We start from the raw sequence: 13,712 nt of genomic DNA, 5'->3' as shown, positions 1-13,712 counted from the left end.
CAGATGTGCATGGTGCCTGCCTTTTGCAAGGGGTTGTGTGCTTGTCCCATTCCGTGTGTTTGTTTTTCAGGAGCTTCTGTTGGATTTTAACTCCCCCTCTCCAGTGGTACCAAGTATTTGATGCAGACAACCGGGTTCTGGTTTTAAACTCATCAACTGTGTAGACCTTTTACTGTGCACTATTTGCTGTTTGTACGTGGAGATGTTTCACAAAGTTCCTGGCCAGATTACATGACCAGATTTCGTGTACTTGCTAGCAGAGTCTTGGGAGTCGGTGCTTGATAAATGGTATGTTGACTGAAACCCTTGACCTCCTGGGTCAAGACTGTCTGTTTTGCTCAGTATGCTGGACATACAAAAAAAGGCAACTAGTCATTACTACCTAATTTCAGTCTACTCTCGTGCTTTTGTTAACCCTAGGCGTGTTCAGAACATCTTGTGGCTGCAAGAGGTGACAGCTGGAGCTTTACCTTGGGGTGTTCCAGCCATCTGCCCTTCTCACCCTCTGCTACACTAGTAGTAAATGGGTTTGGAGCAAGTTGTGCTGTCTCTGTGGCACTGAGGAAATACCGATGATATATGCTTTTTTTTGTGCTTCTCCTGGGAAGGGAATGGGATTTTGGTACCAGCTCTCTAAACCAAATGCCATGAGAAAACCTTCAATCTTAAAACACAGACTGATGCTCTGGTTCAGTTTGTAGTGTGAAACAGAGTCTGGTCGTCTTTATCTTCAAAAGCATTTTTTACAGTTGCATGTGCTGTTTAATTTGGGCTGACTCTAGCCTTACTTTCTGGGGAAAAAAAAAAAGGCTCCAGAAATAATTCAGGCAGCTCCATTCAAGCTGTTCTGCAGATGTCAGCATATGCTGGAGTCCAAAATCAAGCACAGCCAGGATATGGTCGCACAGTAACGGACTCCAGCAAGATATGCTGGACAAGAAAGATTTGTGCTATTTGAGACCATAACACCAGATTTCCTTTCCATTAGCATATTTATACGTCCCGTGTGCCATCTCTGTTTCTTCTTCCTGCTGCGGAATAGCGTACTGTGTCTTGATTTATGGAATGCTGAGCATCCAGATGCCTCTTGTTATCTCCTTGCTGAGAGGAGCAAAGCTGGTACATTTGGGCTACAGGCTGTCACCATCATCCTCACCATGTGTTTGACAAATAGGTTAAATATAGAGAGACCTCCCCATGAAGCTCGAGCAGTGATCCTCTTTGTTTGGTCAGACAAAGCAGAGAGTGGGAAGCACCATCTCCATTTTAAGGGCAGATGAGTATAGGGGCCTGAGGATCAAGAAGGACTCAGAGGTGAGCCAGGTATTCTCCAAGGACTTTCTGAAGTGAGCTCAGTCTGGAGCAATTCTGCTGACCATGATAGGTTATTCCTGGTTCAGTTCCTAGCTCTTGAAATATAATCTACCCCACAGAAACACCTCCGTACTGACGCAATGAAGCAATCACCAAAATTGCCAGAGCTCTCAGCTCAGCATCCCTTAGAGGTGCAGAGGTTTTAGAAGGAGGAACGTGGGTGACTCAGTGTTCGCACCCCAAACAGAGCCTGTTACAGCACAGTAAAACTAAACCAATTCTCCAGGACTGAAATTCATCAAAAGCCTTTTCTGGATTTGATCTTTCTCTCTAACTTCCCAGTAAAAAGAAAATCCCTATGGAATTACAGAAATTTTCACAAAGAATTCTGTGGGGGATAAGTTTTCTAGTGCCTATCCCCCAGCTCGAGTGACAGCTCCTGGATTTATTTCAGTGCAGACAGAATCGGCGTCTAAGTGGTCTTATTCGCTTTTTTTTTTTTTTACTCTCTTGATAAGAATGCAAATCCCATTCTTTCTCCCGCTGCCGCTCTCACCCTCTTGAAATAGGCTGTTTATGGTGACTAAATGCTTCTATCCAAAACTGGCTGTCATCCAAATCCAGATGGGCAGAAAGCCTAAAAGCAACAGAAAACTAGCAATTTATATTAGGACACAGAGCAGCACCACACAGAATGCTTTGTTTAAACTAGCAGAGCTCTGTGTGCTATTGAATATATGTAAATAACCGGCTAGTGTGGGTTTCTACAATGATGCTGGCATATTTTAAAATACTTAAATACTCTGAGCAGCTCTTCTGACCCTGATGGATTCATTCTCTATTGATGGTTCTTTGAGTGAAAATCAGATGTTGGCTTGAGATTTGTACTACAGAGTAAACGAATTCTCACCTACCTGAAATATATTGTTTTTTACCTCCATCTGTAGATGCTGTGCACTGCTGATTCTGCGTCTGAATAGTCTGGATTTGTGATTAAAAATATACTGAAGGGATAACTGAAACATTCTAGGAGCAGGAAAAGGAGATAAATATGACCAAATGATACAGCAATTTTAATAACAGATTGGATAATCTAGCATAGTGAGTTGGGCTGGACACGGTTCTTTACACTATAATGTATTTTTAGATAGCTTAATATTGCGTGAGAGGATGTTGTGTGTGTTGCATACTGACAGAGCATCTTTAGCAATCACAAGCGCTTAGGCCAGACAAATGACAGTCTAGTACAATGCGTGTAGCAACAGTTTGAATTTGGGCTTTGCCAAAGTATGGCAGCTTCAGCTTGCTGTGTTTTTGTGGTGTGATTCTCCAAAGGAGTTGAGGCAAAGGTGAGAGATATGTGTAATGCACTGATGTTTATCCTCCTGCTTTCTGTTACTACTCTGTTATGAGAGGGGGCTGACCAAAATACAGGAGTATTTGGAAATGGAGAACCCCAGACATAACTGATCTGTTTGTGTCCCTTGGCAGTGAGTGTCAATGACCAGCAATGCGATTCCTGGAGCTGTAATCATTGCTCAGCGTTCAGCTCAGGGATCCAAATACCACACCGAGCATCAGGTATGAGGTATGAGCAGCATCTGCCCCAGAGCTGTCAGGGAGGAGACAGCAGCACTGAACCCCTGGCTGTGATGCTGCTCACAAGGACTGCCATGAGCATCAGATGTAGTTCTCTGACACCCCAGGTCCTCTCTGTTATGTGCCCTCACAGGTCACAGACCACAAAGTGCTTCGTGAGCCTCTGCAGCAAATTTAATACCTTACTTAAAAAAGGACTAAAACCTTAATTATGGCACTGTGTCACAGGAGGGAAGACCAAGTACACCAATATTTTGCACCTGTGTAGAAGCAGCCAATTGAAATGCCACCACATTTGCTGGGGTGACAGGTATTTATTCACCCACGCTGTTACAACCTCTGCGGTATCTCTGTTACCAGTTCTCAGCCTCTCTGAGATGAGTTCGTATTTAGAACCAGTGTGAGATCCATTGCAGTTTGCAGGATAAACCTGTCAGCTGCCTGTTTTTAAGAAGTGTCTGAGGTGTCCTTTTTCAGAGACCATCTTCCAACCCGCTGCTTGCCCTGTTGGAGAGCTATTAATTCCCACTAGACTTTAAACTGAAGTGGATTTAGTACTAGTTAAGCTCTATTTTAGCAGGAAGGAAGGCAGCCAGTGACCTGATAGGTCTTTTCCATCTGTAGTGTAATGATAAATGTTCCTCTGGTGTTCAGCCTTGCTTCCTCTGACTGCTGCTTCATGGCTGGAAATTTAACAGATGCAGCAGTAGCCATGCACACATACTGTGGCTCAGGAAAGGCCATCAGATGGTAATCCTGCCATGGTACACCAGTACCTCCTGATCCCTGGAGCTGAGTTGGCTCCCGTGCTTGGAGCAACTGGGATGTCCCCATGGCAGGACATGTCCTTGTCTGGGATCTTTTTGGTGGCTTGCGCTTCACCCTCCTGAGACTGATGGGCACTCAGATGGGTGTTCCCAAAATCAAAAAGGCTCGTGTAAGTCGCAAGAAGACTCCTTTACCAGGGTCAGTGTCCGCCATAGACGGCTCCCGTGGATGCTCAGTTTTGTGAGCAGCGTCCTGCAGTAGGGAGGGTAGCTGTGTGGCTGGGTCCCTGCCTGCACCGGTGACATAGGGCAGGGCTCTTTTCTAGCACAGATTTCATCTGTTTTAGCACATCCTGATGAAAACATTTACACACTGAATGCGTAGTGATGCTTCCTAGCCCAGGCCCAAGCGATCACAAAGGATGGGAGTTGGTTTGCTGGTGGCAGGCAGCAGCCATCTCTGCGGGGCTGCCTTTGTCGAGCAGTGTGGGGACAGGCTGGGGCTCCTGCCAGCTGCGCTGAGGACACAGCACATTCTCTCTGGGCTGCTTGGGGCCCTCCTGCATCTTCGCAACATTTCACTGTTTGCCTCTGCATTCCCTTTTCTTCTTGATTTTCAAGCCATTGCTTTCTGTGTAATTCATTACATTCGTCCCTGTGTCAGATCTTTTGGCTATGCCTTATGCTCTGCAAAGGCATATTGCATCGTTATTTTTATTTTAATGTCTCTCACTGATCTTGTTGTACAGCACACAGATTAGACTGCTGTCTGGGTTTTAAATGTACCAGCCAATGGCTTTAATGGTGGTTTTTATCACAGGAATAATAAAAGTGAATATTATATGTTAAATTATGAAGCCATTTACCTGTGAAGTGCAACCTTAAGGACATTCTTTATTTTCTTTTTCCAAACGAAATGCAATACATGTGAGAAAGCAGCAGCCTGTCTGTATTCCAATTTGTATGCTCAGAGGTAGAGAGAGGCATGATATCCTTCTCTGACACTGCAAAGTTACTCTCCAAAAATAAATTAAGTAATTAATAGCTTGAGGGAACACTTCAGAGGTGAAAGGATTTCTGTCATCAGGAATCAGATGTATTTGCATTGTTCGTAAGTGGCTGACAAATTGTACACGTATTAGTGTAATATAGTCTTTCCAAAGAGATTACTTTGCCCTGGGTTAATCTGGTCAATACATATCCTTTGTGGTGTGGTGGTAGGTAAGACACAAGAATAGGCATGGTAAAAACCTGGAATTCCTTTGCAAAGGGGAGAGATTTCTGTTCTACTCTTTGTGGACAGCACCTAAAAATGACTTGTGGGTCCCTACCTGCATTAACTGCACCTGCAAAGGGACCCTGTTTAATTCCTCCTGCCAAAGATTGGGTCTTTCCTTACAAATTTTAGCGCTGGCTATTCCAGTGGTGAGCTGGAGCATGGAGGGAAGTCCTGGTCCATGTTTCAATCCAGGGGATGCTGGAGGAGCAGGTGGTAGAAATTCATAGCAGGCAGTAGCGGAAGGGCAGCTCCCTCCCTCACATCCTCACATCAGAGGTGCATTTCTAAAGCCAGGGGCTGTGAATGTCTCCCCTGCTGAGGAAGAGCTTGATCACACCAGGTGCCCAGCAGCAGCTAGAAGGTTTGATTTCTTCTGGTTCTCATTATATTAAATAGCTATTTTAATGAGACAGGGAAAACAGGAGTCTGGGGCTAGATGGTACCTGAGGGTCATGGAGTGCACCTGCCTCCTCTGGGATAAGGGTTACAGGTGTTGTTCTAATTGAAGCATCTGCTTGTATCAGATGTTTAGTTGTTTGAGAAGGGATTGGCAAAGGCCCACGAGAGGCCGATTTTAGGATATCTGCCCCTCAGCCTGCTGTGCCCAGGGCAGCATCGCTGGCTGGGAGCAGGGAGCTGCTTAGGGCAGCCCTTCCCGAGCTGATGCTCCCTAGCAAGTGCCTAATTAGTCCCAAACTTTCCGAACTGCTAACTTCCCCAGACCTTGTTTCCTCGGATATTTCTGGGCTGTTTCACCTCTCCTCTTCAGCAATAAAAAAGACTTATCTTTCAAAAATCAACCCAACCATGTGACAAAAGTTTTTGACTGCTCTGGAACATCTTTTGCCCGTATCATTGGAAACGATGGATCCCGGGCTCCTGTTTTGACCATCTTCTTCATGCCCGGATACCACGTACGGCACTTAGGCCCTGTGTCTGAAGGCAAGTGAGAGTTAATTCCTTGTAGCAGATGTTCTCTGTGTGATGGCAAACACGGACACCTAGTGGTACTTCAGTGCAGGGCATGTAAATGTTTGAAATTTGTCTCTGGAAGAGAAGTGCAACACAGTATTTGTTCGTGTTATCCCCTAAAAGAAAGAGAGATTTGATTATGTTCAGAGGAAAATATCATAAATAACATAATGTGGAGGAAAGAAAAAATATTTGGCAAGGAGTAGTGAAAGTGATATTCATCAGAAAATTAATTTGATAAAATTTGTCAGTGTATTTACCACAAAGTAGTCAGGATTTTTCTTGTGTCTTAAGTATCTCATACCATACCAGACCAGGTCCCATACTGGATCAGAAAAAAAAAAAAATCTAATTCTCAAATTAGCCCATAGCAAAGAATCCTCAGCAGGTATTATAGCAATATCTTATTCTTACCATACCTGTGAATGTCTGTATTCAAGTTACGGGGAGAGTGTGTCAGCGTGATGAGTGGTGGGTTTGTTGGTCAACTGCATAGCTAGGTGCCAAGCTGATCTTGTGTGCTTCCATCAACCCACTGAGCTCTTTCTGCCGGGATTAATGCTACCACTCTGTCTGAATGGCCTCAAACAGCTGCCGTGGTTTGTTTTGTTTGTTTTTTTCCTATTTATTTACAAATAATCTTTCAGAGAAATATTTCCTTCTTCTTCCCCAAATCTAGCATTTCGTCTACGGCAGAGACACAGGACAGGTGAGAACCAGTCCTTGTCCACTGACCCCTTTCTGTAATTGTAAATATCACAACTGTGAATGGGATTTCTTTCTTGCCTGCATTAGACACACAAACCACTATGCCACTGAGTGGGGAGACAGGCTGTTCCCACGGGAGCATGCATTCGGCCCAAGTGGGCTGCAGTAAGGGATTTTGAGATTGTACCAACTTGAAAGTGAAGCCCGTAGAGATGGGTGTGCTCTCTTCGGGGGCTCACCCTGTCAAGCCAATAAGCAGGTCCCAGTTCTCATTGATTTCACAAAGGTACTGTTACACCTTACAAGATTTCACCCAGTTCAGTTGGATTTACAACCAGATTATTTGAAAACATTTTATAAAGTGCCTGTTTTTAGCTTGATATCCAAAGAAAGTGAGGTATGTGGTATTACACTGCTTTGAATCAGCTTGTTACTTCTCTTCTTAATAACTTTTGAATCAGTGGGCTAATTCAATCAAATTTTACATTGGAATAAGGACATCAAAGATTCCTGCATGTTCCAGGAAGCAGGCAGGACATACGGAAGGACCCCGATGAAGGCCCCTAATGACAGGCAGACAGCAAGGAATCCAGATTGGAGAGGAGCATTCACAGAGCTTCCTTACACCAGAAAAAAACTTAGATTTGTCCCTTTTAGACACCTGCAAATCCAACCCTGAGATTCAAATCTTTAAGAAAACAAGCTTCGTTAGCTATGCTGCTTGTGCAGTCACTATTTCTGTTTTGTTCTGCTTTATACACAAACTCTTATATATCTGGTCTCTGGTTGTATAGAGACTGTGGTTAAGCAGAGACCAGTATTGTTCATTGAGCATTGCAGGGTGTGAGACTGAAGGAAAGCAGCAGGTTGCCAGCACTCAGTACGGAAGTAAGACGATACATTTATTCTTAGATACAAATCCTGGAAGTCAGCATATAATCAGTCACTCTGCGTTTATATATTTACACCTCTGTTTTCCATCAGAGAGCATGGGAGGAGCTTTTCTGATCTGCCCCGTCAGGATTCCCTGATCTCCCAAGGGGTCCTTAGAGCAAGTTTGGGAAGATGAGGGCACGTTTCTTGTCTTGCAAAAAGTTGTATCTGTATCCTCACTGCACTGGTGGCATGTGGGAATGTGTCTAGCTTATGCTGTAGAGGGGGAGCTGGAATTTGTTCTGCCATGAGGCACAGTGCCAAGGCAGCCTGGGCTATTGCCAGGCTAGAAAGTCACCCCAGAAGCTAAAGCAAGAAAAAAAGCAAGGTTTCTGGTAGACACCCACAGCTAGAAAGTGATAGCATTCAAAATGTTACTGGGTGGGTAGCTTTGATTTCTCACTTAAGCCCAACAGAATCAGTAAGAAGTAAAGGAAACCAGGGTCACAACATGTTGAACTTTGACAAAAGAAATGATTAACTTGGCTTCTAAGGAATACAGAGCCTGTCTTTGCCAGTGTAAATATGATGCACAGATGATTGCTTTAATCCTGCCCTCTCTAACTCCTATTCCATTTTTTTCTTTCCTCTTGAACCTGGGCAGTTGTCTGGAGGGTGTGAACTAACCGTGGTGCTCCAGGACTTCATAGCAGGCCACAGCAGTGAGCTGAGCATTCAGGTGGGGCAGACAGTGGAGCTGCTGGAGAGGCCGAGCGAAAGGCCAGGCTGGTGTTTGGTCCGGACCACAGAGCGGAGCCCACCGCAGGAGGGTCTGGTCCCCAGCAGCGCTCTCTGCATTTCCCATTCCCGCAGCAGTGTGGAGATGGATTGCTTCTTCCCTTCAGGAAAAGGTAGGCAACACCCTGACAGGTGTTAAGACTGTTTCGGATTTCCCCTTTTGTATCATGTAAGTGCAAAGCTGCTTGGGCTGCTGTTGCAGTCGACGTGGGTAAAGGACTGTGTAGTCATGAGTGAGTTTTGTTATTGGATCTCTGTGAATCAGCACAGCGCTAGCCTAGCTCCATTCCATGAATCAATGTTGTACCTGTGTGTCTTTTGCTGTGTGGCAATCGTTATTGTCTTGAGACGCGGGATAAAAGCAAGAGCTTTTAAACGACAAAGGGACTGCTTTCAGAGTCTAAAAGCCTAGAAGGAGGGAAAGTCAAGCTGTATATACACCCAAGATTCCCCAAGTTGTGGATACGTTACTTTAGGAATGCCACCAGTGCGTAGTCTTTTAGCGTATCCCAGCTGACTGTCTATGACTACAAACACCAGTGAGTACTGGTACACCAGTACTGACTGACTGGTGAAATGGAGACTTTGTGCATAATGCCACAGTACAAGGGGTGAAGAGTCCTTTACAATCAGTGCACAACAAAACACGTCACCTCTATTACTCTGTGAGCCTGAGCGTTTACGTCAGTTTTCAGGGAAATGACCTACCCTTTCCTACAAACACCTGCACTGAAAGGTGAAATATTGTTCGTCTCTGTGGTGTCTGTGGCCTATTCCGTTGATGTTGTGTTCTGAGCTCTGTGTCCCACGCATCACATCAGTGCAGCCAGACACAGGAGATGCCCCAGACTGCTAGACCAGGACCTGCTCGGTTCAGCGTGGCTGGAGCAAGTCCCCTTCTGGCTGCGTCCCTCTGGCCGCGGGTAGGGTGCAGGGGAATGGCTCCTAAGGTTCCGCTCCTGGCTTCAAACCCACAGCCTCAACTGGCTTTTAAAATGTGTTTGTTTCTCCCCCTGAGTTAGGGGAAATAGAACTTGATCCTTTCTTGTTTGAACAAGTTAAGCTTGGTGGTTTTGTTTGTTTTGAGAAAAAGCATTGAAATCGGGCTCTCGTCTGCCTTTGCTCCCTGCCTGCAGTCCCGTGGCTGCGGCAGGGAGAGGTGCACAGGGCACTGTGAGGGGTCCGGAGTCAGAGTTTCCCTTAAAGCCCAGGAGGCAGGAGGTGAAGTTGCAGCTGACTGTCCCCGCTGCCTGAGGTGCAAACTCCAACTTGTCCCATGGCACGTAGACCTGCCACACCTCTCCTCCCCGCACGCCCGGGCCCTGCCGGCTCTCCTGGCTGCTGCTGCCCCAGGAGCCTGTCCTGGTCCTCAGCTTCTCCCTTCAGCCCTACAGGGATGTCTTCTGAGAAGCACTGCCACACCTCCCTGCAGATTAAACGTGTGAGTAAAGAGGTGAAGCTGAAAATCAGCCTGGCCTGCGTAAGAGCAGCCAGCGCCTGACATGACGTGACTCACAGGAAGCCAGAGACGTGCCTGCTGGGAGCGCGCTGGGCTTGGCTCCTCTGCTGAGGGATGCTGTGAAACGCCGCTCAGACCTCCTTGGGTTGAAGACTTTCTCCTCTAATGAAACAACACCAAAGAATTGTGAGTGTAGGCCATGGGCAGGGAGGCAGGCAGCCCTGGTGAGGATGGAGGCAGGGTGGTGTGGAGATGAGGGCTGAGCGCCAGGCCAACGCCACACATGGTGCATGGTGCAACGGGCAAAGTGTGGGGCTGCGGCGGGCAGGCAGGAGCCAACCGATGTCTAGTGAGCACCAGGCTGCCTGAACGTAGCACCCAGCCTGTGCCGGCACCCTCTGCCAGGCCATGAGATGGGTGGTCCCAGGGAACTCACTGAGCTGGCTCACGTCCCCCCTTCTCCAGGCAGGTGCTGAGTCAGTCTGGGGCCAGCCGACTCCATCCGTGCATTCGTTGCCTTTAGTTCCTTGCATCTCTTTCCCCCCCAGCCTCTGTTTTCTTCCTGCACACACCAAACCCGTATCAGGGAGACTCAGCATTAATGGGATCTCCAGAAGTGCTTCTAGAAATAATAAAAATAGCCGCCCAGTCCACAGTTTTGGCCAGAGTACAGCAAATAGGTTCTTCTGTGTCTAATCAGTTCTCCTTCCACTAGGAAAACAGGAAATTGTTTAAACTGAATGTACAGATGCTTGGAATAAAGAAAGGGGAGTAAGTTTAAAGTGGAAAATGAACTATCCACTGGAAGAGCTTGCCAGTCTCATGAGATCCTGCAAGGATTAACATCATAAACGGCTTCTAGCTGTTCAGATTTGTGTCCTTCTCTATTTCCAGTGTCTTCAGGCATGGTTTGGATTAGGAATCCCTTGGTCCAAGATTCCAAAATGTCTGGCCCGTCTCTACAATCCTTGCTTTATGTAGGGCAAAGGCTGGCACATCTTATGTCAGCATCAAGTGGTCTCCCCCCATCTGTTTCAGATACATAAAGATACACAGCTGCAGAATAGCTGAATTTTGCTTGCAGTTAACAAGGGACGCCATTCTTTGCTTTTACAAGCACGGTAATTTCAAGAATAGAAAGTACCTGTACTTAACATTTCTAGTAGTAAAATTTGCCATCTATGTTATAAACATGCACAGTTTTTGACAAATGTAGAACAGTTGCATCTGCTTAATGAAAATGGTAAATAACTGTGTTTTGTCCTAAATAAATTATGGTGGACTGTAAATATAAATCATGAGGCTCACAGAAAGTACCTACCATCCTTAAAACGAAAGACAAAAGAAGCACCTGAAACATCAACATCTGAACAGAACACCTGTGAAAGCCACTGGAAATAAAATCAAACATCACAACTGAACATGTGCTCTGGCTCTCTTCCCCCCCCCCCCCTCCCCCCCCATTTTTTAATGCTATTCCCTTCTAAATAGTTATTGAGTTAACATAAAATATTACAAAAGGAAAAAGTTGGTGCAAATATAAGAGAAAAAAAAAAAAAAACAGAACATTTCCTACATTTCATACTAGAATATCTTTGCAGATTTCTCATGTTGTTGATCAGTAAAAGCACAGAGACGTCAAGGGCTAGTCTCCCAGCCTTCCGTCCGACTCCTGGCTGTGTTCCTTTGAAGGATACACACTTGGTTTTTTCATGACTTTACTACAGCTCAGAGCCCAAGTACAGTCCTGCCTGTCTGTGCTTTCCAGTGATCTGACGGTGTTTGCAATTACCCCCTGTAAAAAGGCAAACAGGTTTCTAGGATTCACCTTTTTGCAAATAATTTACAGATGATTAAGAGGAACTGGTCTGCAGTCTTGTTACTGTAATCGAGAATTTGTGTTATTATTTTTTTCCTGACTGGCATTCCTTAGGAAGGAAAAAGAAGACTTGTGACACTAGGAATGAAGCTCTGTTTGAATTGTCTCACGGGGCTAATTACAGAAAACTGTGACTTTTATTCCTGTCTCTTTTACTCTATAATTGAGCTCTAAGGTATTAAACTATAAATTTCAAATTAAGGCAGAAATCTGCATGGATGGAAAGCGACCTAATGACCTAGTCAATATTCATTAAGCACACTGGGACAAGCATGTTCCTGGTGTCAGCCTATTAGCTTCAGCTGAGTGATTCCAAATTTGAATTTGGCCCATGAAACCTTTAGATGAAATCCTGATCTTACAAATCTTGTTGTATGACCACTCACTCAATGTTTTTGTTGTAATATCATAGTCACAATGTAATTCAAAGGCTAGTTCTTGTAGTAATTTTAAACAATGTCAATCATCACAAAAGAAAACATTAAAACAATAGGGTTTATAGCATTTGGTTTAGGCTGATGATATGCAAAGGGATCCCATTCAGGGCCCCAAACCAGATTCAGCCTGCAGGATGCTTGTTTCTGGTCCAAATCCCTGGAGGAGATGAGAAGTACATTGTTTTAAGATGCTATGCAAACATCTTGCTGCGCAGGCAGATGGCCACTTAACAGCAGGGCTTTGGTGGCAGCGGTGGGTCCTTGTAACAGAGCAAACTGAGCAATAGCTGGGTGTCTTCCAACCGCCGAGGGAACACAGGCCTCGCAAGGTGTGTGTTAGCAGGGTGAGCATCCTGCCTGCCTTTCCCAGCTGGCTCATGCTGGCCTGGGTGCATCAGCTGGGACACCGTCAGACTTCAGGCAGGAGGGCCAGGGGTTTCGGTGCTGCTCAGGTGAACGCTTCTCCATTTAGAGGGTCACCTACCTGATCTTATGGCCAGAGAGAGCCTGTGGCTGGCAGGTGTGACTGCAGGCTGAGCTGCAGAGGAAGAAAGCAGAGGAAAGATGAATAAAAGCTGGTGAAAAGAAGAACAGTATCAATGAAAAAGAGGCTACCCTGAAACCTGCATTTTTGTGACCACTCCTTGTGGGAAACAGCAGATCATTATATGGAGTAATGTGCAAAACCAGTGAGGCTAATGTGGCTCTTGTTGGGGTTGGAAGTCTCTTTCCTCTAGCCCCTGATCTCAGAAGAGCAACCTATGTAGGCAAAAGCATGATCGTTTCTTCCTACGTCTCTGTTTTTAAGAACATCTTGGATTTTAGTAGGGGAAAAGAGTCTAGGCTGCTTTTGTTGTGTCCCTGTTCCTGGTGAGTATTAAATTGTGATCTACATTGGCTTGCGCACTTTCTCTGTTGTTCTAAACAATCTCTGTTGCAAAACATATTCGATGGTAATGATTCCTGATTTCTCGGGGGAGCTGTGTGAGGACGATTCAGAAGTTTTAGTGCACTGCATTAAACCTTCAGTTGTCCTTGTAGAGGCAGAGAAATTGTTTTTGTTTTTGAAAGTCTTAATTAAGAGCAGTCAATTAAAATGTTTGTATGGCTCTGAACTAAAAGAAACATTTTATTAGGTAACAGTTGATTAATCTGGCACGTAAACAGGTCATGGGGTTTCTATTAAATGAACAATGTTCAGGCTCCCATTGTCAATATAACTATGCAGTATTAAAACAAACACACAAACAAAACCCCCTTTCCTCTGTTCCTAATACTGTTCCAACAGGGGTGTTCAAAGTCAGAATTTCATCGTGACCTTTCAAGAGAGGTGACACAAACCCCTCCTACTAGTGCTTAGTGCCTCATGGCATCCTTGTTGCAAGTTCAGGACATGGCATATGTTGAAAAATCCCATCAGGAAAGCTTTTACTGCATTTTCACTCTGTTTCAATTACGATAGAGCAGATGGAAACAGGTCGGCTAATGAGCATTTTGTAACATGGCAGTTCTCTGTGGGCTGACACCAAGGGGTGCTGGGGCCCAGCTTGGGACCAGTGTTCCACCTCAATATACCAGGAAAAAAATGAATAACACAAAGTCAGAGATGAGTGTGATTATATGCAGT

The 13,712-nt window shown here is 45.2% G+C and overlaps 1 protein-coding gene across 28 annotated transcripts in view; it reads left to right on the top strand.

Moving 5' to 3' along the window:
* Window positions 1–13,712, top strand: part of KALRN (kalirin RhoGEF kinase) — a 502,773-nt gene that overhangs the window by 399,518 nt on the left and 89,543 nt on the right. For 23 of the 28 annotated variants that reach the window (XR_013953438.1, XR_013953439.1, XR_013953440.1 and 20 more), the window contains 2 exons: window positions 6,611–6,640; window positions 8,177–8,423. Coding sequence is in view for 25 of the 28 variants with exons in the window: in XM_080599249.1 (XP_080455375.1) it covers window positions 6,611–6,640; window positions 8,177–8,423 (277 nt within the window). In the remaining 3 variants the exon portion in view is untranslated. The remainder of the gene's footprint in view (window positions 1–6,610; window positions 6,641–8,176; window positions 8,424–13,712) is intronic. The other 5 variants (XM_080599226.1, XM_080599225.1, XM_080599227.1 and 2 more) reach the window with 1 other exon arrangement.

The sequence above is a fragment of the Anser brachyrhynchus genome, assembly GCF_964034855.1.
Source record: "Anser brachyrhynchus genome assembly, chromosome: 7".
Taxonomy (NCBI): domain Eukaryota; kingdom Metazoa; phylum Chordata; class Aves; order Anseriformes; family Anatidae; genus Anser; species Anser brachyrhynchus.
The sequence above is the reverse complement of the archived record's forward strand: the minus strand, read 5'-3'. Positions and strand labels throughout refer to the sequence as shown.